Source organism: Gymnoscopelus microlampas, assembly GCF_963454915.1.
Source record: "Gymnoscopelus microlampas genome assembly, chromosome: 5".
Taxonomy (NCBI): domain Eukaryota; kingdom Metazoa; phylum Chordata; class Actinopteri; order Myctophiformes; family Myctophidae; genus Gymnoscopelus; species Gymnoscopelus microlampas.
This window is the reverse complement of record NC_139942.1, coordinates 28,832,891-28,858,467: the sequence shown is the minus strand read 5'-3', so window position 1 is coordinate 28,858,467 and position 25,577 is coordinate 28,832,891. Positions and strand designations below refer to the sequence as shown.

Below are 25,577 nucleotides of genomic sequence, written 5' to 3'. Positions count from 1 at the left end.
CTACAAGCAAACATGTCAGATTGCGATGCGGTGTGAGCTTGTAGATCGGTTATTTTTTTGTCTGACACTGTAGTATGACGAAGTACAGGTCATATTAACTGTATGCATCGGCAACAAAGTGACATACTGTAAGAAATACAATATTTTCAACTTCAAAACGTTTGGTTATAATGTTTTGCCTGAGGCAGACAGAAAAACAGTCAGTGTCGCATGTGGGAGTCCGTAACATCTTATGGTGCTTTTCCACTGCTGTAAAGTTGCTTTATTTCATTAAATAACTCTACAGTACCTCTAACTCTCTATTATCCCTCATAGTTTTCTGGCGCAGAAGACGATTGTCTCTTGATAAAAATGTTCAGACTTTTCATAAATCAAGTGGTCAGAGAAGTAGACATAACATCTGGATGTCGAGTCTATCTTCTCATGGAGATTAATTGCCCTGCATAAATGAATATGAATTCCAAGTCTGGACATCAAACCTGGGAGATGATAGATGAAACGATATCGGGATACCATGTGATAATCTTATATTAACCATTCAATCATATAACCTGAGTAAAGGAAAGATTTATTTTCGATAACAAAGCTCGGGCTGATAGCTGTGCCCGAGGTTTGCCAGGGTGATGATAAATTATCATATACCCATAGCCTCATTTATTTAAGAAAATGACACATTTGCAGTTAAGTGTTATTCAACTGCTAGCTATGGGTAGAGAAAAGGCCTATAGGTTCACCCCTTGTACAGATAGAGAGAAGGCCTATGGAGCATAGCAGTCGTGGGCATTTTGTGGTTCCACAGATAGAAAGCCAACTCATTTTTCCCATAGAGATTTCACCAAAAATCTTTATTAATTATTTTAAGCCTGGAACCAAGCCATCCTGGCTCCTGGTGAATCATGACCATAAAACATTTGATTCTGTGTCAAAGAATATTTGAATATATATATATTTTTTAATATATATAAAAATCAGCCTCCTGGTGGCGCTATAATAGGGCAATGTCAAAAGGGTGGTATTTGTTCCTCAACGTAGTGAATGTGTGTGCAAAGTTTCATCTCAATCGGATGCTGCGTTCATGATTTGTGGGCATTTGTTCAAAACGGGCCACTCCTGCAAACTTTAAATGTCAATGGGCTTGATTCGGGTTTTTCTGGCACTCACCATTGTATTTTATATAACAAGGTTGGACGGCTCTCCTTGGCAGAGAGACGAGAACTGCACTGGCATCTGTTCTTATATAAAGCCATACTTGGAGATTGTCCTAGCTACATCTCATCATCTGGAGTGGGCCCCCACTGGACCCTATCACACCCGTTCAAGTCGTTTTTTCACATTTAAGGTGCCCATGGTCAACTCTGAATTTGGTAGATCTGCTTCTTCTGTGGTCCTAAAACATGGAATGACCTGCAGACTACATTGAAATTAACCACTCTAGTACCCTTGCCTTGAGTCGTTTTAGAACTTTTAGAACATTTTAGAAATGTTTCTATTTGTAACTTTTATATCTCACATGTATGCCTTTTATTTTCCAATTCCCAGATGTAATGTATTTTTCAACTGTGATGTTGTTGAATTGCACCATATTATATTGCTCGACGACAGTGCAAATTATAGTCCATGAGCCAGACAAGATTTCATTATCGAAAGAGTGGGCAAAACCATACCTTTATTAAATTGTTTATAGGGTCAATATAAGTAAATAAATATATGATAACCTTTCCACAGGAGCAGCTTTTTCATATTTATCACACAAGTTTTCTGAAAATGTATATTTAAATATGCAAATAAGGCATTAGGAAAATATGCCCGAATTTGCATAACTTTCCAGAATCAACATTGGAACATTGGACAAAGCCAGAATCAACATTCTTATTTCATTTTGTTAAGATGTTCGAGTCAAAGGTTTTTAACGAGGGAATAGTCTGGCTCAATTTTGGGGCTCTGGCTCATGGACTAAATGCCTAATTTGCATATTTAAATATACAATTTCAGAAAACTTGTAATACGATAAATCATTGTCTTCATGTAAGTAATCAACTGAAGTTTCATTATGATAACTATTTTTTAAATTTTGTCATTTTTTCACCTGTCATATACGTATGGTGAAAATAACAAAATGTGTGATAAATATGAAAAAGCTGCTCCTGTGGAAAGGTTATCATATATTTATTTACTTATATTGACCCTATAATTGCTCAATGTTGGGGCTCTGGCTCATGGACTATTAGTTTAATTACTCAGTGTAATGTCGAGAATAAATACCCTGATTCCTGTTTGGGTATGTTTATGTGTAAATCTCTGGCGGCTGAATTTACTCCCACAGGATCAATAAAGGTATCTATCCATCTATTATTACTAAAAACACTGTCCTGTCTTGTTGTCAGCAACTTCTTCTGTTTTCTCCCACTGTGTTGTGTTATGCAGGAGACAGCCTGACAGTCCTAAAAGCATCTAATTCCCACAATGCCTAGCGCGAAAGAGGCGTGGGCATGGTGGTTGGTTGGTTGTCCTTATGTCCTATGATAAAAAAAAAAGAAAAAAGGCTCTGACCAGTCAGCGGGGTCTTCCTTCACAGTTGCCTTCAGGCTAGACTTTAGAGTCCAATCCCATTGTCCGGACGGACGCGCCGTGCTTTCATAGGCTCTTCTTGCCTGAGACTTTGTAGAAGTTCCTATCACTCTCGTTCGAATAAACTGTAGTTTTAGCCAATTCTGTATATCCATGACTACTAGTAGTTAGTTTATAACACCACACACCCAGCCTGAAAGGCACTGGGTGATACACACACTCACAACGAGTGAATTCAACCGGCTCAGCTGGTGCCATAATAGTCTGTATGGCATGGTGCCGATCTACATCAGGGGTCTTCAACGTTTTTCAGGCCAAGGACCCCTTAGCTGAGAGAGAGATGAAGCAGGGACCCCCCCCCCCACCCCCACTACATAATGTATACAATATTGTGTTGCAGATTAAACTTTTTCATAGATTTCATACTTGTTTGACAACACTATCATTGTGTACTAGTGTTGTGTTGGATTTATGTTAATGTGTATTTTCACACTGTTAACCACTTAACCCCCCCCCCCCAAAAAAAAAACATATATATAATCTTTGCTGAAAATAGCCGATCTACAAGCTCACAACTGCTATTTTAATGCTCCCCTCAGAATAGGGATGCGTTAATGTACAAAAGAATCCTAGCAATCACACAAAGATTTGGTGGCCCCCCTGTCGTAACTCTGAGGACCCCCTAGCCCTAAGGGTCCGGGCCCCCTTTTGAAGACCCCTGATCTACATAAACCTCAGCTTGAAACAATCTCCACCGACAACCAACTAGCCAATCACGGCGCGGTGGTCCTCCCGGCCAATGGGATAATACAGTCGACTTGTAAACAGGGGCGCAGTACCGTTACGGCCCTGAGTGAACTGAGCAGGTACACACGCTCAAGTGTCACAACTTTTGTGTGTATTTATATATATTTATAGGAAGCTTGGTACCGCGACTCCCCAGCCCTTTATGGTGCGTGTTGTTGCAGGTGTGTAACGTTGTCTATCTGCAGTGCAAAGGTCTTTTTAAAGAGCCGAGGCGTTGTTCTACTTGAGGAAGAAGAAGTGAGAGAGACCTCGTAAATCACAATCACATTTCTTCTGAAGCTGAGCTGCTACCGACCGGGGTACGATACACGGGGGTAAGTGAGTTCAGTTCACTGACGCAAATAACGTGATTGTTGTTATTTTAACCAAGTTTTGCATTCGTAGGATTCACAATAGTTACTTTAATTTAACGACATATTATTTATAGGCCTACATTTAAACATTGTTGCCAAAAGCTCAACAAGGATTAGCGGAATAGCGGTTAGTAACTGATTTGGAACTTGATGAAGCGTGATGCATCGTGAATCGTAACTAATCTATACATACGTAAGGTACGTTTGTGTAATTTCCAATTACAACATCTTTGTCAAGGGCATTTATTCCTTGCTGTCACTGCATATTCTCTTGACAGGGTGTGCCTATCTGTCATTCTATCCAGATAATGCCACCCAATAGATGATACACTACCCATTCAAGTCCTTTACCATGGCATGGACCAAAATTTGAAATAATCACAGTATCACACAGCTACCATTGATTTCCATTGAAGAGATCTATAACTGCCTTCCCCACCCATTATCTTAACACTGCATGAGATGCATAACATTCGTGTGACAGTGTGTTTCTATATCCACCAGGATCATTTTACCCTAATAAAACCCTACTGTGTTTAGGGGTAAGGTTTTGCACAAATGACCTCTGGCCTAAGCTGTTGAACTGAGCATTATTTCTTCAAATTATTTAAAAGTATCTCCCTCGCTCTTTCCCTTGTACACTAAAACTGCACAGTAAAATGTATTCATTTAGTGGTAGCCTGGGCATGTTGGTTGTCTTTAGGGCGTGTGTGAAGGGGAGGGGGAGAGCTGTCTTGTTCTGACACACAATGGTGTAATTCCCCTTGTTTTGTGGTAGGTTAGCAACATAGCCCAAAGCTATACACAGCCAGGTGATTCCCCTAAGTAGGACACCTTCAAGCGGAGGGAGAAAGTAAGTAGTGAAATGGTGTGATGTAGTTTTGGATCAACTTGGATGGGAATGAAAGCTTGTTGCACTCAGCATTCTAAAACAATAAAACTTACACGAAAAGGTTGTTTCAGAATGACTAGTCTTGGGATTTAGCACGTATACCTATTGGCTCAGACATTATTTACAACAACATGGGTTTGAATTCGGCATTTGTCCTTCATTATATTACCTTTTGTATATTGTTTCTCTCCACTAACCACTTTTAACCTGGCGTGCAGTTAGTAACTTTTGAGGGGGAAAAAAGGCAGATCTACAAGCTCATAACACGTTACATCACAAGCTTGTAGATCAGTTATTTTTCCGCCGTGAGTGATATCGTCAAACGATTAAGTATAAATCAGGTTTATGTGGATAAAAAAAACGATGAAACGCCTTGTCAATAAATCTAATACTTTTTGTTTCTTTCTGCACACTAGATCACACCATCCGTCAGCCGCCATGAATTTCTTCTTGGAAACCCTCCAGGTGCTGCTCCTCTCCATCTGGTACAACCTGGAGTCCTTCGTCTTTATGTTCATCCCCAGCAAGAGGAAGAATGTGGCCGGGGAGGTGGTGCTGATCTCTGGAGCGGGCAGCGGGATCGGACGCCTCATGGCGCAGGAGTTTGCACGTCTGAGCACGGTGGTGGTGCTGTGGGACATCAACCAGGAGGGCATGAAGGAGACTGCTAGGCTGGCTAAGGAGGCAGGAGCAGTCAAGGTCCACTATTATGTGTGTGACTGCAGTGATAAAGCAGAGGTCTACAGGGTGGCGGATCAGGTGAGGGCATGTCGGGCTTTCATGTGAAGGTTGATGGCTTCTGGCACAAAGGACTGACCCAAGTCGCTTTGTGTTGTAACCGGGTGATGATGTGGCTGGATGTGCTCTCCTCAGTAATTGTGGGTGTGTTTCATTTATGTAGGTCAGGGGTTACTGTGCCAGCATGGACAGCTTATCTAGTCTGTACACGGCTTGTACACAGAAACGCATAAAAGAACCACAATGAATGACATATTACCTTGAGCTGTTTACCTGCCAAAATAACTATTATGAAAAGAGTCCATAATACATAACGTTCTCCATTGAAAATAATGAATGAGTCGGTGGTGAAGATCTCTCTATACCAAGTCCATTATTTTCCTACAGTACATCGGGACACCTCACAATGTGGTAAACTGCTAATACTGTATGATGGCCACTTAACAAAGAAAAAACAGTTGTTTCTTCCTTATTATAATATATTTACTTTCATAATTGAGAAAAACAGCACTGTATCAACAGAAGATGTTGTCAGACATCAGGACACCTCAAACATAGTCCTGGTCACCAGTTAATCACCTGGTATCTGATATCAACAGCCAATGCCATTGAATCAGAAATTAGTATTTTCTGTGGCCATGGTACGACAGGGAATAACACGAATGGACTCAAGTCCTGTTTGTTTGAAACTCGAGCTAATGTGGCCTAGATGAGATTGTCAGCTGTGTTACTGTTATTGAGTAAACAGACGTTGAATGCCCTGAGGTGGTCGGGGAGGATGACATACCATGCCCTCCGAAGCTATGTCTCTACCTTTGATGCTTCAAAAGTGTCTGGTGAGATGGTCCAAGCCAAAACCATAGATCTTAATTTGTTATTTGAAACTGGTGCTTTTGTTCTGCAGAATCCTTAAAATGTTGGCACCTCAGTTGACTACAGACTAGGGCGGTGTTAATATCACATTTTTGCAAAGGGATTATCAAAGATAAGACAAAGATAACTATCAATCATATCTGCAGTCATGAATTCACCGCTAATGTCATTCAGTTCATTCAGGTGATTATTCTGTTGCCTTTGGAAGTAATTGGAAAATCTAAAATGTTACCAATAATGTTAGCTATAATTGATTATGTGACGTCACTGCATCAATGAAGAATCGTCCACGTCCGTATCGTGATGCATCTTAGAATCGATTATTTCCACACCTCTACTGGGGTCTACTGGGGTCCAGTCAGTGTAATTTGACATTCCCTACACACTGGGCTCTCTGCAGGCCTGTCACAATTATTGCATAATCGTCTATTGCACAGACATGCAAAAGTGTCACTTTTCAGCTAAAGTCACCTTTTTGAACCCAAATAGGGCAATTGTGTGACACCTGACCATAAAGAAAACAACATGTTGTCACCTTTTTCACCTCGCGGCTGTTTGCATGCCTGATTGCAATTATTTGAGATTATAATTATTTGAATTATTTTGCATAATCGTTTCCATGTTGAAAAATGTTCATATAGTTTCGAACATTTTCAAAAAGTAGTGGAAATAGCAGATCTACAAGCTCACACACAACACATCACATCTTGTAGATCGGCTATTTCCACTATTAATGTACATTCTTTCAACTTAAATATGCCAGTCATTTCTTTGTGTGTAATACTGTGTATATAGGTTATTTGTCATATCTGCCCTGTGTAACTTCAAAGCCTAAAAGCCAAATAGAAATGTAATGACAAAAACACAATTAAATCGCTAATCGCAATTATTTGTGTGACTTAATTGTCACGTAAGATTTCATAATCATGGCAGCCCTAGCTCTCGGTCAGTGTAACTTATTCCCTCCATACTGGGGTCTCAGTCAATGTAACTTGACATTCCCTACACACTGGGGTCTCTCTCGACGATGACTCCGTCTTTGGAAACCATAATATTCCAACAGCATCTACTGTAGAGTACTTTCTACTGTACTGTACAGTATGTCGGGGGATGAAGTCTCACCTGAAGCTGCGTTCCATTTGATAAACATGTTGGCTCATGTTGGACTGTTATGTTTAGACTTGTGAGATGTCCAACCCTAGGGGAGTGCCTGTTTGTGTGTGTGGTTAGTTACTTTTTTGTTGTTTGTTTGTTTGTTAACAGTATCACTGTAAATAATTACCTTAGCAGTATTTCCTTTTGTCAATATCTCCTCTTAATGATAATCTTTGTTTTGGGTTATGTAACCGTTATCTTTGACCCTTGCAGGTGAAGCGTGAGGTGGGAGATGTCAGCATCCTGGTGAATAATGCTGGCATTGTGACGGGGAAGAAGTTCATGGATGCTCCAGACTCCCTCATTGAGAAAACGATGGAAGTCAACACAATGGCTCACTTCTGGGTCAGTAGACCATACTGGATATGTACAGTTATGATTACTACATAATAGTCTTGTTTAATATATTGATTATTCCCTATGCTTATGTACATGCATGACTGTTGCCATAGTAGCCTCAAGTTAGTTTTTCTAATCTTGCATTTTTTTATCCACAGACATACAAGGCTTTTTGTGTATGAAAGAGATTAACCCAATGTTCAAGTCCAAGGCTGAATTAAAACAGGTTAATAAAAGACCCGCTGCATTGTGCAACATCTTATTGATGGTTACAGGGCCTGAAAATAATATGCGCAGTATGAAGGTTTCATTAAGACATAACGCTACTGACCAATATGTGCACGTGTCTGCATTACATGTGGTATTTGTATCCCTCTTTTTTAAAGCATGTTGTCAAAAGCTTGCCTGATAGTAAGCTTCTACTCAAGGCTTTTTCAGTCCATATGAATTCACAAGATGAAAAAGTATGCGTGCGATTTTGTTGTACTCAAACCTAACACACCAACTCTGAATTGTTTTTTACACCCATTACTACAAATGTAAACGCTCAGAAAGGTGCTCCCAGAAGAGACAAAAACTAACCAAATGTAACAGACAACAACGTTTGAGACAGTCGCAGCATTCTAATTGCCATTAATTGGACACCATCTATATTTCGCATCTTTTCAGCAATGTTCTCCCATACATCATCTTTTAATACAGCATTTATACATTTTCTCATGAATGATAAGATTATTAAACACAATGTTTGTTTGCCTTGGTGATACATTATGCTTCAACAACAGCTGCGTCAATTATATGAATATGTTTACATTGGTCTTTTTTACATACAGTATATGAACTGGCAAAGAAATCTAACTGGCTCCATTAAAAAAAACAAATACTCACCATTGCAGCACGGCAGGTATTTTGTATACGAAAACTCTGCCTTGATATGTAAAGGCCTTAAATCTGGAGGAAAAAGACTTTGTGCATCATGGGTAGCTGGCACTTGATACATTAACAACCCCATTTTCCACCAGCCATGGCAGCCAACATTTGTATTTTATGCACTCCATTAAAATGGTACAATATGATTTGTTAACGGTAGGTTTTCAGGATAGTCTTGCAAAGGGTCTAGTCAGTCAGACCTCGCCTTGAATTTAAGAATTTGCATAGCCATCTTTAAAGTAATGCATGAGTTAATTAATCTTCCCTCCAGTTCTCACTCACAACTGAACCCTAGATAATGTTATGTTTCATTCATGGCTGCATGCGTAACAGGTTTGTTTTGTTTCTTCAAAAGAACAAGCATCTCTATAGTCTGCAACTGCTAGATTTAGGCATTTTGGTATATTTTTGGGTGATATTTTCTGTCTCTCCTCAGACCTACAAGGCCTTCCTGCCAGCCATGATAGCCAACAACCATGGCCACTTGGTCAGCATCGCTAGCTCAGCAGGACTCATAGGAATCAACGGATTGGCAGGTGTGTAGTTTGTCATGACATCTTTCAGTAATTGGACTGGAAGACAATACACAACTGTGTTGGATGGGTTACTTTTCCTGTATTTCACTGCATTTTTGTACTTCCTTTGCCATAATTGGGTGTGTATTCTAAAAAATATGATGGCCTACGGCCCTCTGGATCTATGTTGTCGTGTAATTTGCTCGGTATTCCCAGAGTATGACATAAGCATTATAGGAAGGATTTCTCTTTTTTTTGTGACCAACACTTTTCAGAGGGGAGAGACATTACATCACATCACAGTGTATGGGCAAAATGTTCACACAAAATCCCACAATAGCATACAGAAGTATATCTTTTCAGTACATAGATTGTCCGTCAGTGGTCATTAATGTACTGTATAGTTTGCCTGCTAACAGTAGTGATAGTCTCTTCCTCTGATCTGGCGGTCCTGTGGTTGTGAAACAACCCAGGCCGCTTCTTAATCCCTTCACCTGTTCCCCGGGTTCGCATAGACATTAAAGGAAAGGAAAAAACATTTTGTATATAACATAGAGGACTTTGTATTTTTTTTATTTGGCAGAGTTTCCTGGGTGACAAATAGAATCTTTGTATCAATTTATAATGAGTTAATTGATTGTTGTAATTACGAGAGGTTAACAGAATATTATTCCATACATTCTGCCAATTTATGCAGACGTTATAATCGTTTTTAGATCTATGTTCCAGACAGTGATATTACCTGCTGTTCCATTTAGCTTTTCTTGTAATTTATTATTTAACCCAGAGACAAAACCACTTAACATTAATGCCACTCAATAGAAGCATTAGAGGATGAACTGGTAAAGGTTGATTCCATTGGACATCATGAAAGGATTTCTCAACCCTAGCTGGGTTTATTTGTGTGGTCTATGATCACTGTACAAAGTACAGTTTTCAGCAAACCCTTTCCATGCAGGCTGTAGCTGTAGTATTGTCCTCCAAACAGTCCCAACTACCATTTGAGATTATAGGATTGTAACTATTGATAAGCATCTGAAAAGTATGTTTTAAATAACAGTGCATAATTTCTAATGGAAGGTATTACGATTGTGTGCACTTGATTAGGCTTCATAATGAGTTATGAAATTAATTTAATTTAGAATATCACAAAAAAGAATTGTGTACCTATCATCAAATGCTGAAGAGCTGATGGCTATATAAATGGGATCCCATTCTTTCTGCAATACAGTGGCCGACAGTGAGCTTCTCAAGCCTGCTAAAATTCCTGTATACCGCACGTGCGGTAGCTTCATTAACGTTCCATCAGTGAGAGCGAAGACCTGCTGGTGCCAGATTGTTCTGGCCTCGAGTAGAAGAGATTAATATTTAATAGACCTTCACTCTGCAGAACCCTGTTGACTTTTCACCCAAATCAGGAGGGACAGATAGTGGGCGAGGTTGATTCAGTATCTCTCAGCAACCCTTTTACCCTGCCCTGTCAGGCTGTAAGCCAAAGGTTTGCCTGGGACATTGAATTAAATGCACTGCTAAAAATAATATGTCATGAAATGATATGGGGTACAGCAGTGGACAGATATATTTCTGTACAGTGTCTGCTCTATACATCAAACAGGAATAATGGGTTGAAAGGTTTGTCTGAAGTGACTTAAGGTCATGAGAGCTGGCTCTGCTGTGTTATTTCTTTATTTAGATTATAGAATAAAGAAGTGAGAACATGACTGATCTGAAAACCTTGTGGTTTAACCCCAGCAACAATCAGAAATGTGTCTTCTTCAGCGTCAAAACTCTGACCCTGAGGGAGGAACACTGTGTCCAAAGTAAACATTAGCCACTCTGTATGTTTGTTTGCACCTGAATTTAAAACTATGGTAAAAGTAAATCGAGTGCTCCAGTATCTTCTGTGGGTTCAGTCGTTCTGAATTGGCTCATACTGTAGTGCAGATAATCAGTTTTACTGTCAAAGCTGGATTGCTACTGGTCGACAGTGTACGTTTGCGAATCAACTTTTACCAAAGTTGGAATCGCAGCGAATCTTCCAAAAAAAAAAGAAAAACGTTTTTGTTGTGGAAAATAGAGCATGAATAAATATATATATTTTTTTAATATCCTACTATAAATGCGTGTGTCAGTCTGCGTGTCTGTAGTTCACGTGTCTCGAGAACCATAAGAAGTACTTTATTTTTTTAAACAGCTTAATCAACAACAAAAAAAGTACCTGCAGTCATCCTCAGATGCCATGGTTCCAGCTTCCCTGACTACTACACCACTTGTTTTCATTCATGTGTGCATGTGTGTTCGTTTGCATGTGATGTAACCTTGTCTATGTATGAAATATTTGAATACACCTTTCTAACTCTTATTTGTTGTCCTTCCTGTGACATTAAACCCCACCCTCCTTCAGACTACTGTGCCAGCAAGTTTGCAGCTGTGGGTTTTGCTGAGTCAGTAGGCCTAGAGCTCCTTGCAACGGGGAAAGATGGCGTGAAAACTACCATCGTCTGCCCCTATTTCATCAACACCGGCATGTTCGACGGTGCTCAAACCAAGTAGGTCACCACACTGGATTTCACAAAAAGGTCACATATTGGTCTAACATGATAATCATTTCACAATACAGAATGTCCTCTCCCCAGACTCCTCTAATGCAACACTGCATTTCGGCTTTTACAGTATATGGCCAAAGTGGAAATTATTGCTTAATGTTTTTAATATGATTTTGATAATTTCTGTTCTGGCTACTTGGCTACTTCAGCATGTTTGCGTAGAGTACCCGTATGTCTGTCCCCCCTTTGTGCCCATGTATGGAGATCTCTGTATCTGTCTGTTTACCTGTCCCGTTTATGCCCATAATATGGAGATCCCTGATGTCATTAGTATGTGCCTATATACTATATTTGAAATTAAATAGAAATGTTACTTTTCAAGATTCCAATTAAAAAATAGTATAAATTAATATAAATAAAAAAATCTGGATTCCTATAACAAAAATAGCACGATATACAAGCTCAAAACGCGTCGCTACTTTTATGTGACATAGAATGACGAAGGAGGGCATTAATTACAAAAAAAGTAAAATAAAATAAAATACGGAGATTAGAGGTTTCTGCCCGACAGTACTATATGCAACACTCACTCTGGAGTGAGTGTGGAAATATAGTGGCCGTCTCCATCATCAAAGTTGCCCACCCCTGTTTTAGATTGACCTTTACTCCGGTCTAAGTCAAATAAGCATTCCATGAAAATAGCTGGACAATGAGCCTCCTATACTAAAGTAGACATGGTCTCAGGAACATCTGTTCCTAGTCATTATAAATCATAGAGAAGGATAGAGGCCTTAAACTATATAGTTGCAACCAAATATACTATCAGTTAACAAAACATACTAACAGGTTTGTTTATGGTTATGTCAGAGTGACATGGCTATGGTCCTGCCTAAATATGATCTTATCTTTGTTTGTTTATGGACTCTGAGTCAGAGCGAAGTGGCCGTGGTCCACCGGCTCCCATTAGCCAATTTTAATGTAGGATGACACCTCAGAAGAACTTGATGAACTGGTATATTGCCTCTGTGCCCACTGAATTAACAAGTTAATGATTGTAGTGCCATCATGACTCATGGTGAATTGGCTATTATCATCTCAATCAACCTGGCGTCTCTTCAAACAAACCAATTTGATCTGATGGACTTGCATTTGTCTTTCTTTGCGTCTGTCTGTCTGTCTGTATGTTTGTGTGTAAATTTGTCATACTTCACTTTTGTATTTGAGTTTTTACCTTTCTCACTTTTCCTCTCCTCACTGTTCTCTCTCCCTTTGTCTCTTCTCTATCTCTGTTTCCTCTCAGTTTATCTGCTCTCTGGCTCTTCTCTCTCTCCTCTCTCTTGTCTCTCTCTCTCTCTCTCTTTGTGTCTCCTCTCTGTCTTTCCTCTCTCTTCCCTCTCCCACTGTCACTCCTTTCTCCCCCCTCTTCATTTCTTATTGAGTCATCACTGCTGTAAAGGGCTGTTTAGTAGTAGATTATCAAGACTGCTCTGTGATAATGGCTCCCTATAGATTTTCTTGGTTGCCTTTATGGGTTTGTGTGTGCGCACGTATAGAAAGAAAGTCCATTAGGCCATGTTAGCTGCTGGGTTTTATAGCCCAGCCATGACAGCCAATAGCCCAAAGATGCTTTAAAATGCTTTAAGAGGAGGAAGAGTAAAGAGAAAGGAACAGCAGTGTAGATGTGGAAAGAGACATGGAAGAGAGAGAGATCTAGGGAAGAGGGTCGGAGGAGGTGGTGAAAGTGAGGATGAAGGGAAAGGGATTTACAGTCATAGACAATTAAGACAAAAAAATAGCATAAATGGTTGCAATTCTGTGGCACCTTTATCAAATTCAGTTGATCTTATCCATGTTAGTCATATATTGAAATAATACTTGATTTATAATGTATAGCCTGACTTGCAAATGTGTACTCAGAACATATTACATATATACCAATGTTAAATACATTACATCTTGTCCTGTATGGTGAAATAGCACACGTTTTAAATAATAAAGTCTTGATTCGGCAGCAGTGTTGGGAAAGTTCACTTAAAATATGAACTAGTTCAAAGTTCAGTTCACAAATTTTAAAATGGACTAGTTCAAAGTTCAGTTCATAATTCAAAATTTTGAACTAAAGTTCATGGTTCAAAAAATGAACTACCGGTAGTTCAGTTCTTTTTCGTTCTTTTTCTCTCTCTCTCTCTCTCTCTCTCTCTCTCTCTCTTCCCCCCCCCCCCCTCCCCATACATATATATCATTAATAAGGGTCTCTCTCTCAGCTAAGGGTTCCTTGACTTGAAAAACGTTCAATACCCAGGCCTGTGTTATTATCTAACTATATAAATGCCGACCGACTTCCGCACCCTCGGTGTCCACACCCCACAGCTCTGTTATCGAATAAACAACGCACCGCCAGACCACATGTCGCCAACTGACTCGCCACGGCGGCCGCGCTGAATTTACGCCTCGCGTAGGGGACATCTCACTGTTCACTACACCTTTTCCACCGCGCAACATAATTAATTCTACTCACCAAATGTCGGACAAAACGGAAGGGGAGGCAGCTTCGTACCGTTTACCGTGCGCACAACCTCATCACCACAACAGCAGGCAGCCGCTGCGGGGGTTTTTTCCTTTTTTTCCAAACTTTTTTTTTGGTCACCATTTTCTCCAGGCACCATTTCTGGTGTAACGTCGGGTGTTTCTTTTCACCAGCCAATCACCTTTCACGTTGCCACGTCCGTTGCCACGTCGCGCTGACGTACGCTAAACAAGCGCTGCCGTGCGCACAATGCAAACGAGCCCAAAGGCGCGCAAAAATAAGCCGACCATTGCTTAGACACAAAGTCAGACCTGGCAACGCAGCCTACGCCAATCATGTGTGAGAGATCTACAAGCTATGGGGCAGAGACGCCACCGTATCTTAGCAACAACTACAGCGCTCACTCTCATTGGTCGTGTCACGCTAAGAGCAGTCTCCAGACAATGGCATCGCAGACAGCTTGCTGTTACTGCTGTAGCCATCACAGGCAGTTGCAGCACGACGGACAGGGCGCTGTGATAGCTGCCATGTCGCTAACGCTAACCTGGTTGTCATGCCTGCAGCGCCTGTGCAATCACTTTGTCAACAATGCACGTTCGTGTGGTGAATGTCTACATTGCTGCTCAGTTCGTCCATTGTAGATGGTGTATGTTTGTGTGTGTCTTCTGGAGAACTATGTAGCTCCACAGCAACTACAGTAACTAACGTAATGGCAGGACCGCCCCGTGCAACGCATGTTAGGCTGCATTATGGTCATGTAGTAATTTCAGATAATTTCGCTCCGATTAGAGCAGTGTTTATCAACCCTTTCACGCCGCCCCCCCCCCCCCCCCCCCCCCCCCCCCCCCCCAAATACACGTACTTGATCTGGGACCCCCCCATTCTGTTTGACTCCGTTCCACAAGTAAATATTGTGAAAATAGCCGATCTACAAGCTCGAAACGCCTCACGTTGAGAGGCTTTGTAAGCTTGGAGATCGGCTATTTTCTACATGATTGCCTCTTTCTTACATTCTTTGCCAATGTGGCCCATGTTTTCATAGCATAGTTTCTTGACTACTTCTGTTGCAGAAATGGCCATTTCCTTTACTTTCGGTTTTTTATTGTCTCCGCCAGGCCGAAAGGCATGGCGCAAGACTATGTTTCACCCCCTGTCCGTCCGTCTGTGATAGCTAATCTCTCACATCGTTGACTTGATCGCAGCAAAATAACAGCCCGATGTGGAGAGTCAGTGAGAGCTGGATAAACGACGTAAAATGTGTCAAAAGGAGTCTGTACGGCTGTCGATAAATGAACACATGACGTCGGTGGGAGAGGAGATATTGTGTCTTTTGGACAAACAGCAGCGTGGTGCTGATGTTTGTTGTGTGAAGCAGCTTAATGTCAGAGTGTTTGTGTTGGAGCGCCTCAGTGCGGCTGCAGAGTTCATGTGCAACCTCTTCCAGAGAGACACAGAGACACTAGAAACTCTGCTGGGGAAAAAAAACACTGCTGGGCATTGACTTTCCTATGGACATTGATCTACACACTGCAGGTATATCTGCTACACACACAACATCAAACTACACACTGCAGGTATGATGCAGCGTTTGCATTACAGCCAGCATGCCAGCGTAGTTCCCATATGGTTTCAAGGTGGGCTAAACCATATGGACCCCATGTCAGCAATGTCAGCGGCATCCACTTCAGTCCCAACTGCGATGCCCATGCAGGCTATAAGTAGCTTCTACCTGGCCCTTAGGTGGGCCCCAACTAGCCATGTTTATGTGGGACCAAGGCGGGTCCCAACTGGGTTTGCCCATGCAGGCTTTAACTGGGTTCTACCTGCGCCCTAGGTGTACCCTAACCAACCACAGTGCAGTGCCCATCGCTCCAATTGTTGTGACGTCAGGGCTCTCAATACTGCACATTGGTGGAGGAGGAGGGGCCGCAGGGCGACCGCACACATCGCTGAACCAATGGTAGCCCACGGATGTTTCCTCTGTGGATTTACAATCTGCCCCTCTATGCCACATATCATCCGCACTACAGGGTCTTCACTGACCGAGCCACGGCCCCACTGACCCTCATGACGCTACGCCACTTAAACGTGCGGCAGCATGCGCTGGGTTGCCAGGTTTGCACAGCCTGCGCCAGAAACAAGCAACCACCTTCATGAAAAAAAAAAAAACACCGAAATGGTCCGCAATGTTCCAGGGGTGTCCCCGCGCGTCCCAACACTCCACAGGGGGTCAGTGGACCATCAGGGGGTCCGCGGACCCCCTGTGGACCCCCTGAAACATAACAAATATTATTTCTTCAAATTTTTTCCTTTTTCAAAAAAACTTTTCCACAGTTTCACTCCGGCGATTTGGGTCCCCCAATATACACACGGCCACGCTGGGCCCCGTGCGCGGCTGGGGTTGAGGGGGGCGTAGCCCCCCGAAACTCTAGTATGAATATAATCCAGGATTATGCCATTTGTAGCCATAATGTTTTAATAGCAGACCTAAAAGCTCACAATGAGTTGCATCGCGTTGTGAGATTGTATATCTGCTATTTAGGCACGGGACACCGTCGTGCTGCGAAGTGTAAATTAGGCTTTATCCCAGAGAGAACAACAGCAGCAGAGAGAGAAAGAAAAGGCATCAATAGCGAAAAGTTGTGAAAAAGACTTTGTGTGTGTGGCTAATACAGCGCAGAAGCTTTCTTTAATTACAAAATGATCTCGCGTCGGAGACTCTGCTAGAAGAACAAACAGCTGTGGGTCATTATCACTCAGCATGCTACAGTGACACAACAACTTATAAACGGACATTTATTTTATAAAGCTAAGTGTTGCTTCTCTTGCATTTTTAACCCAAGGAGCTATCTGTAATCGCGGAGCTGTCTGCACGTAGACTGAGTTCACTCCGCGCTGCGCAGTGCGCACTGGCACTGCATGTGCGCAGAGGAATTGTTTTCTCTTTTTTGGCTGATGGTGCGTTCAAGACGCCTCGGAAACACAGAATAGGATGAAATACAACATGACAAACCGATGTAACCATGGAATTTTGGGACACTCTTGAACGAAGTTAAGAACGCGAGAGAACGCCGTTCACAAACGCCAGAATGAACGCGTTCACAATAACGTTCATCTAGCGGATATACAGTAAGTTCAGTTCACGTTCGCCCAAAATATGAACGAGTTCATGAACGATCGTTCATTGAACGCGTTCAGGCACAACACTGTTCGAGTACCGAAGTCCCGACGTCACCCCGCTACTTTGGTTAAATTAGTGCTTTTTTTCCGCCAGTTTATGCTTCCTATTCATGTGTAAATCGGCCCTCGGCTAATACATACAGTGTAAATATCTAGGCTATATGAATCGGCCTTCATATAGCTTACATGAACTTGTATTAGCTCAATTATGCATCCTTCATATACAAGCAATAGATAATTGTTTTTTTTTGTATTCAACAAATGGGGAACTGAAACATTTTGATTTGTCATTACTGTAATTGATTTAGCAATAAATAATAATGCATTTGTGCGGCTTCACATGTTTTCTCAGAGAAGACATGGAGTTTTGTGTGTGTACCAACAAACACATTCAGCACATTCAGCTAAGATGAAGAAAGATGAATCAGACTACACTTGTGGAAGTGCTAACACGAGTGCTTTAAGACCAAATATGATCGTAAGCATGTTTCGTGAATGAGTCCCTTTTGGCTTTGACTTCCTTTTTTGTTCAGCCACAGAGGTTTCTAGTCTCAGGAGTTAGTCTGTGTCTGTGGTGTGAAGATAAAAGAGGAAACATATGTAACATGTGTTTCCTAGCCTAGGGCACATGTTGCACTGTTCTCAGTCATCCCGTGTGTAGCAGAGAGAATGCAAATGAAGCAGATTATGGCAGGTGTGTGTGCGCGTGATAGAGAACACGCAGGCTAAATGTGTAATAAACGGGTTAAAACAGTGCCTCAGGCATGAATCGGACACCTAACGTCAGTTTGTCGTGTAAGACAAAATGTGCTGGTCCATGTAGTCCTGTAGTCTATGTCCACCAATTCATTGTCCTTCTATAAGCACTTTGTCTGTCACTCCATCTCCCCCTCATCATCAATCCATTTATATAAATTCCCTCCTTCCTTCGATCATCTATCATCCCCTAAAGCCGCACCCGCTAGCATGTACCCAAGGCTGGGCAACACATCATATTCTCCTGTAACATAAATATACTTATGATATGAACATTTCTATATGAGTGTAATGTAATGTAAGATATTAGGGGGAGAACTGTAACACTATGGAGAGAGATGGAATATTGATTTGGTTTATAAAACTCGTATGCCCAATTTTTAATCCATATTGCCCTACTATTCTTGTCCCTGTACGTGTAGCCCAAGACCTGGTGTGACCCCATCACCCCAACAGCTCTGTGTTACGGCTCGGTCTTCATTAGTAGAGCCTATTCGTATTTTGGTTATCTAGTATTAATAATTGTTTATGAGTTTCGCTGTCTGTTTAATTGAGGCACTCTGTGTCTGTCTTAATGACCCATGCATTCAAAAATCACCCTGGTTAATGGACCTTCTCTGGGTTTAATTGAAGAAAGGAAGCATAGCCTACTTCTGAGCTCCTTGTTTGTAAATGACCGATGACCGGTCTAATAAAAGGCGCGTTTGAGTGAGCAGTTATTGAAAGGTACAGAAGGTTTGATGATGACTTTGAAAACAAACCATTAATACTGTTGCTCTGTAAAGCCTAAATTATACTTGGATGAAGAAAATAATGTATGATATGTTTTTGGTCAGAGACACGGTTGTGTTACAAAGTATTAATTAGCCCTTATTTACTGTTTAATTGAACAATTATAATGTCTCTTGTTATAAATGATATTTGTTTTTCATCAGATGGCCAACAGTGCTGCCAATCCTTGACCCGAATTACGTAGCTAAGAAGATAATCCAGGCTGTCCTAACGGATCAAATCTATCTACTGCTGCCGAAGAGCATGTACCTCATCGCTGGACTCAAGAAGTTAGTATATCTGTCTCTCCATCTCTGACCTTGTGTGTGTATCTGGCTTTCTACCTGTATGTGACGCTCTCTTTCTCCCTTTTTCTCACACACTCTTTCTATTCCTCACTGTTGTGCATGTGCGGTATCTGATCACTTCTTTCTTCGTCAGAATCATCACATGTTTCTTAGCAAAAGAGGACCCTCCTTGGCTATTAAGCCATGTAGGAAACTGTGCTTTTTTCAAATCTCTGTATCACTCCCTCACTCAATTTTTTGGGGATTTAAATATTTTTTTTGATTATTTTAATATACTTGTTGCAAATGTAAAGGATGCAACAATTAAAAGTAACACAATTATTTGTTTGGTATATATCTATACAGTATTATGGACGACTTTTGCATACACAAGTCACTTCCATCTTCAGATTCTTGCACCCCGTCTTTGCAGAAACCCTCTCCTCTGACATGTGTTAGTCAGATTCCGCAGGCTCTCCTTGGCTAAACACCACATGTGGCCCTACAGGTCATGACCTGCTCAGAGTCACAGGTCAACTCAGACATAAATAAAACCCTCATAACTTCCCCCTCTCCGCCCACTTTCATGGCTTTGCCTTGTTATAGGCAGTGGTGTTGGTGTAAAGCATGACTGTTATGTAAAAGCACTCTGTACTGGTTTACTGGTTCAGGACAAAATGTCACGACTAGGACTACATGATATAATTATGTAAAGCAAAATGATTCAATTGTTTCAATGACAAAATGTGATGACACATATCGTTGCTATCAGGCAGAAATGTATTTCAACTATTAATGCCCTGCTTTGTCATACTACAGTGTCCACAAAAATAGCCAATCTACAAGCTCACAACGCGTCACAATGTCTTTTTTTTTAAGTGAAAGTGGTTAAGTGTCTTTGGGTTTTTATAATTATTGAACCAATGCAATGTATTAACAAGCTTGTGACTAAATATCTACATTAGATCCATTGGCACAAGGTTAGCTTTTCCATTTTTTGAAAAATAACAATTTTAGACATGGGACATAAGCCACCCTACAGCGAGGATATAGAAAGCGTGCGCGCACACACACACACACACACACACACACACACACACACACACACACACACTTCAACAGATGCTAGTGCAGGGTTTGTTTTACTCTTTACATTATTAGGAACATTCCTCATTTTTTTCTCTGAGGGATGGCAAAAAGCAAGGTGTGTGCATGTCGGTGCTTTAGGGGCATCTTGAGCTATAATGGTAAGTCACTGGCCAGATTGATCTACTGGGGAAATCTGAGATTCAGTATCTTAATTCTTTTTTCTTTTCTTTTATCATGTTGCCCAAAGCCCTGTCAGTAAAATCTTGGAATGGTTAGTGATTAATAGTCGATAGATTAATGCAGTTATCACTGCATTATGCCTGATATTTTCTTCCGAAATGCTTTTTTGTCAGTTAAATTGTCGGCTACTTTCAGAGTAGACACTCCTGCTTTAAAAAACACGCTACTCAAATAGCTTAATCTGAGGGCCACATTAGGAAAATGGCAAGGGGGCGGGGGTCAGTTGATAAAATTGGGGTCTTAATGGTGATTGCATTTTTACAAATCTCAAACAGTGCTAAATGATCGGTATTAGTATATTTCACAAACAAAGCCTTGGAAATATGAACCTCTTAACACCACAAGGGTGTGCAAATTATTTTAGTTTATTGCCTGTAGCAATAGAGTGGTCTCTCTGCAGCGCCCACCAGTTCTTGTTGCCCAGTGGTCAATGTTATTATTTACCTGCATGAAGTTGTTTTTGTGTATGGGGGGGGGGGGGGGGGGGGTGTTACCTGCTGAATGTATCAGCTGAAAATTGGATTCTATGAGGTTTGGAACATGGAATCGCTTTTCTACTGTAATTGAAGTAGTGAAGGAATGACAGACTGATCAGTAATTCCCTTGGTGGAGTCGTTAAAGAACTCTGTTGCTGCCCCTATTAATGCCCCTCTATTACTGACTCCTTTTAGTCCTTTCTCTCTTCCCCTCTTTCTGTTGTTATCCTCATCCTAAATACCATTTTTATGATGTGAGATCAATATGGTGTGGCAAAAATGGCCTGTCTTCAGTGTATTTCTCTGCAAAATGTTGGCGTGAATGATGTCAAAACTCAAAACTTGTCCTTTTGCATCATCGTGTGTATATATATATATATAATATATATATATATATATATATATATATATATATATATATATATATATATATATATATATATATATATATATATATATATATATATATATTCATTATTTTATTTTTTTCTATTTTTTTTTTATCCCATGATTTTTTTAACCCCTATTTTTCACCCAGTACTAATGCCTAAGCTTGTAATCCTGGGCGCTACTCTCCCTCTGCCAGCCTGGGGAGAGCCCCGAACTCAGCTCATGCTTCCTTCAATGCATGAAGAGTGAACAGACCGCTTCTTATCGCCTGACATGGGGAGTTAACCCGGTAGGACGTAGGACGTAGCGCGTGGAAGGAAGACGTTATTCCAACCAGTTCCTTTCCCCTCCATCAGGCGCCACCAGGGGGAGGCAGTATAGAGACCAGGATTACTGCTTCCCTTTTATAAAACCCATTTCACTAGTTCCCTTATTTTCCTCTCAACTATCTCTGTTTATTCTCTCTTCTATCTATTCTCTCTTCTATCATCAGTTGAAATGCAACTTGAAAAGTGCGCTCCTTGGAGTGCAGATCTCCGCTTGGCCTGGTTGCCTATCCAGGGCTGTGTCAGTCGTGGGGTGAAATCCAATAAGTATTCATGTAGAGCAGAACCAAAGCAGTGGTGCAGGCGTGGGTGGAGGGGGATTTGCATATGGCAGCAGTGAACACATCAGCATAGAGAGTTCATTGTGAGCGTAATGTCCTTTAACCACTTTCAACATATCGGCCCTATTTTGGGTATGTCATTATAGGCAAAAGTGTAAAAAAAAGTCCATAAATTGTAAACAAAATTCAAAAAGAGTGGGAGCAGCTATTTTCGCTATTCATCATACAACAAACTATAAATGGTAAATGGTGCATTTATATAGCGCTTTTATCCAAAGCGCTTTACATAGATTGTGCATTACATTCACCCATTCACACACACACATTCATTTACCGATGGCGGAGGAAACCATGCAAGGCACCAACCTGCTCATCGGGAACAATACAACAAACTACTGTATATAGTGCTAAGTTGTTTTAGAGACTGCCTATCAGTGTGGAGAGAGATTTACTAGAATGAGGTTATTAACCTGCAGTCAAATCTAAACTGCGACTACCAATGTTGTCCCCACTTAAGTCATGTGTCCCAAAAAAATGATTTGATGTCTGAACTTTATCCATTATCAAAAACACACAATCAACCCAAAATGTGTACACATTTTGTTTGTTTGATTGAAAGTGATCTTCTCAGTAAAGTCCTCAGTATTCTGTCCTCTTCCTCTCTTAATTTTTTTGTAGCACTCTGTACTGGAAGCTGACCACCCTGTATGGCTTTTACCTGGGCGTCTTCGACAATATAGACAGCGACCATGCTAATCCCAGCCCACACCGCAAACTGCACTAACACACACTGACACATACATGAACACATAAGCACACACTGGTTTGTATACTGGTTTGTATACTGTAGGTATAAACTTCACTGGTGCTAGCTCACACACAGGCTGTTTTTAGCTGTCCTCTTCAGCTCAGAATGGCCCTGTAGAATTTCACCTGTGGAGTGCACTGTTTGGATGGTGGTTGTGGTGTTGGCATGATGCACTATAGTGGCCTACGGCTGATTTTATAAAAGCACTTTTATCACGAAAAGTCACTTTTTCTCGTTGGCTTGGAGGGAAAGTCCAACATGAAACAGAGATGGCACGTTTTGCCATTGATCTTGCTTTTGAAACTTGGCATATAGCCATTTTAGAACATTAACAATTCTCTCCCTTTGCCAGACACACGTAGAGAGCCCCTCTTGGCACTGTCATGTCATGAAGCTACAAATCTTGGAGCTGCATTTAGCTAACATTGCTGTGAAAGCCAACAGACAGGAGAAGGAGAGATTGAGAATGATTGGCATGTTGCATTTGTTAACACAATTACAATAGGCAGTCTTTTCATCTGCCTTTTTCATTTTATCTGCCAGTTACTGCTCATACTACTATAAAGAAAGGGAACTTATTTTGGTTAAGTAAACGGTGCCTATAGAATATGTCCTCAATTATGCAGCTTCAGGTGAGTGCTTTCATGCCTTACTGCAGATTATAGAAATTATCGCTGGTGTCTAGCTTTGGGAGAGACCTGTTTATTTTCACCAATACTGCTTGAACTGTCTGAAGATGATAAGAATAACATAAGTTAATTCTCTGCCATGGCGCTTTGTTATTGTTACTTTCTCTGCCATTGTGGTTTCCTGTTGTTACTTTTTATCTCTGCCATGGTGCTTTCCTGTTGTTACTTTTTTATCTAAGGCAGTTTACATGTGCATTCTGTCATGTTCAGTGGTTTGTCTAGAAATGTCAAAGAGCTGTTTAATAAAGATTCTTTATATTTTTTTCATGGGTTGGCACAGCGTTTGTTTACATTTGTTTAAATTATCTGTCATGTGATTGTGTCACTTGCCGAAAATAGCTGATCAACAAGGTAGCACGACACATGTACTGTAAGCGCACAACAAATGTAAGCTTGTAGGTCTCTATTTCCAGAATGCGACACCGTCGTATAATGAAGTCAATATGCTCACAAAACAAACATGAGCCACTGCTGAGGGAGAATAGCGGCGTGTGCACTAAGCCATTTATGGAGAACTCATTTTGTCCGTAATGGTAAATCCGTAATAGTAAACCACAGTTGAATGAAAGCAAATGAAATTCCCAGCTGGCCTGCAGCCAACCCTGCAGAGCTGCATTGATGCTAACATTTTATTTTGAACCATGATCATTTAAATCATTGTCGTTTAGCATGGCTAATGTAGGCTAAAAGATTAGTGGCACAAGGCTGCAGAGACAGATGTCAAGACTTGTTCAGAAAAGATGGACAACTCCTGTATAGTTGACATCATACTGGCACATAGAAACACCTAAATCAAACAGACCAAACCTTGACTTAAGCTGTGTTTACCCTGTAACTTAATGCAATGGCAAGTCTGACAATAGTGGGTGATACTAGTCCGACAACTCTGAAGTATGTCTACTGTACTTTATTGCAGTTTCTTTTGGATTTATGTAACAACATGTTGATGACTACAAACTATATCGTTGGAGCCAAATTTGCGGGGGGGCGTGATATCCATTAAAATCCTTCCAAGTTGGCCATCCCACCCATGATCCTAAATTGCATTATAAAACAAAATGCCAGAGGATGTACCCCCAAGTCTCCGTATGGCTTGTGTATTATTAGTTTCTTACTAATTGTAACATCAGGAATTGGCTTTTGTTTTTGCTGTTGGCACAACGTAAATGGATTTGCATCAAAGACTTTTGATCGGTTACAGTATGCATTGTCTGAAGACAAGAGCCTTGTGGAGCAATTTCCTCAGCCATATTTGTGCATAACATAGTCTTCTACTGCCACATCATATAGGAACTGAACTCATCCTCCTTCCGTCCTCTTTCCTTGTGTTAATGAGACTTTGCTGATTGTTATACTGCTGTACTGTGACTCTACAGTAGAATACACAACACTGAAAAAAACTTATCCCTGGGGAAAAAAACTATTTCTGTCAGCTTGACCCCTGCCAAATATGAGCCCAACACCCTGCCAAATATGAGCCCAACACTCTGGCAGGATTGGCTTTGTTGACAGGTAGGATTGTCAGCTCGACCAGACACTTTGCCAACAGCCATTGTTCTGACATTTTGAAGCTGCTGGCCAAAACGAAGTGATGGAAGACAAGCTATTACTCACAGTAGCACCCACAATAATGGATGGATGGAACAAAGGGCATGATTAAATGAGGTATAGGCAGATGGGAGAAATAATTGATACATAGATCCAGAGATGGATGGAGGGAATGAAGAAAGGGTAGATGGAGAATAACGGGAGGGATGGTTAGGTGGATATGTGCGTACTGGCATGTCCCCTGTTGGGAAAGTTTCAATTTCATATTTGTACAATAAAATAAGACTCCATTGTGGTTTAACCCATTAAAACCTGGAACGCATCTGTGTCACTTAAGATTTCTTTGGCTATTCAAAAATAGCAGATATACAAGCTCATGCCACGCTATGAGCTTGTGCCGCGCTATGAGCTTGTAGATATGCTATTTTTTGAAAAATCGTGAAAAAATATTTATATTTTTTTCAAAATGTTAGGATTTAGAAAACATTTTTTG

At 40.9% G+C, this 25,577-nt stretch overlaps 1 protein-coding gene across 2 annotated transcripts in view; it reads left to right on the top strand.

Moving 5' to 3' along the window:
* The first annotated feature begins 3,395 nt into the window (after positions 1–3,395).
* The window catches only part of LOC311046166 (epidermal retinol dehydrogenase 2-like), a 32,009-nt gene continuing 9,827 nt past the window's right edge, over positions 3,396–25,577 (top strand). The window contains exons 1-6 of one of the 2 annotated variants that reach the window (XM_084058337.1): positions 3,396–3,689; positions 5,037–5,379; positions 7,600–7,731; positions 9,092–9,191; positions 11,575–11,719; positions 19,115–19,240. In XM_084058337.1, coding sequence (XP_083914463.1) covers positions 5,059–5,379; positions 7,600–7,731; positions 9,092–9,191; positions 11,575–11,719; positions 19,115–19,240 — 824 coding nt within the window. In that variant the 5' untranslated portion in view covers positions 3,396–3,689; positions 5,037–5,058. Of the gene's footprint in view, positions 3,690–4,526; positions 4,582–5,036; positions 5,380–7,599; positions 7,732–9,091; positions 9,192–11,574; positions 11,720–19,114; positions 19,241–25,577 lie in introns of those variants that run through there. The other variant, XM_084058338.1, reaches the window with a different exon arrangement.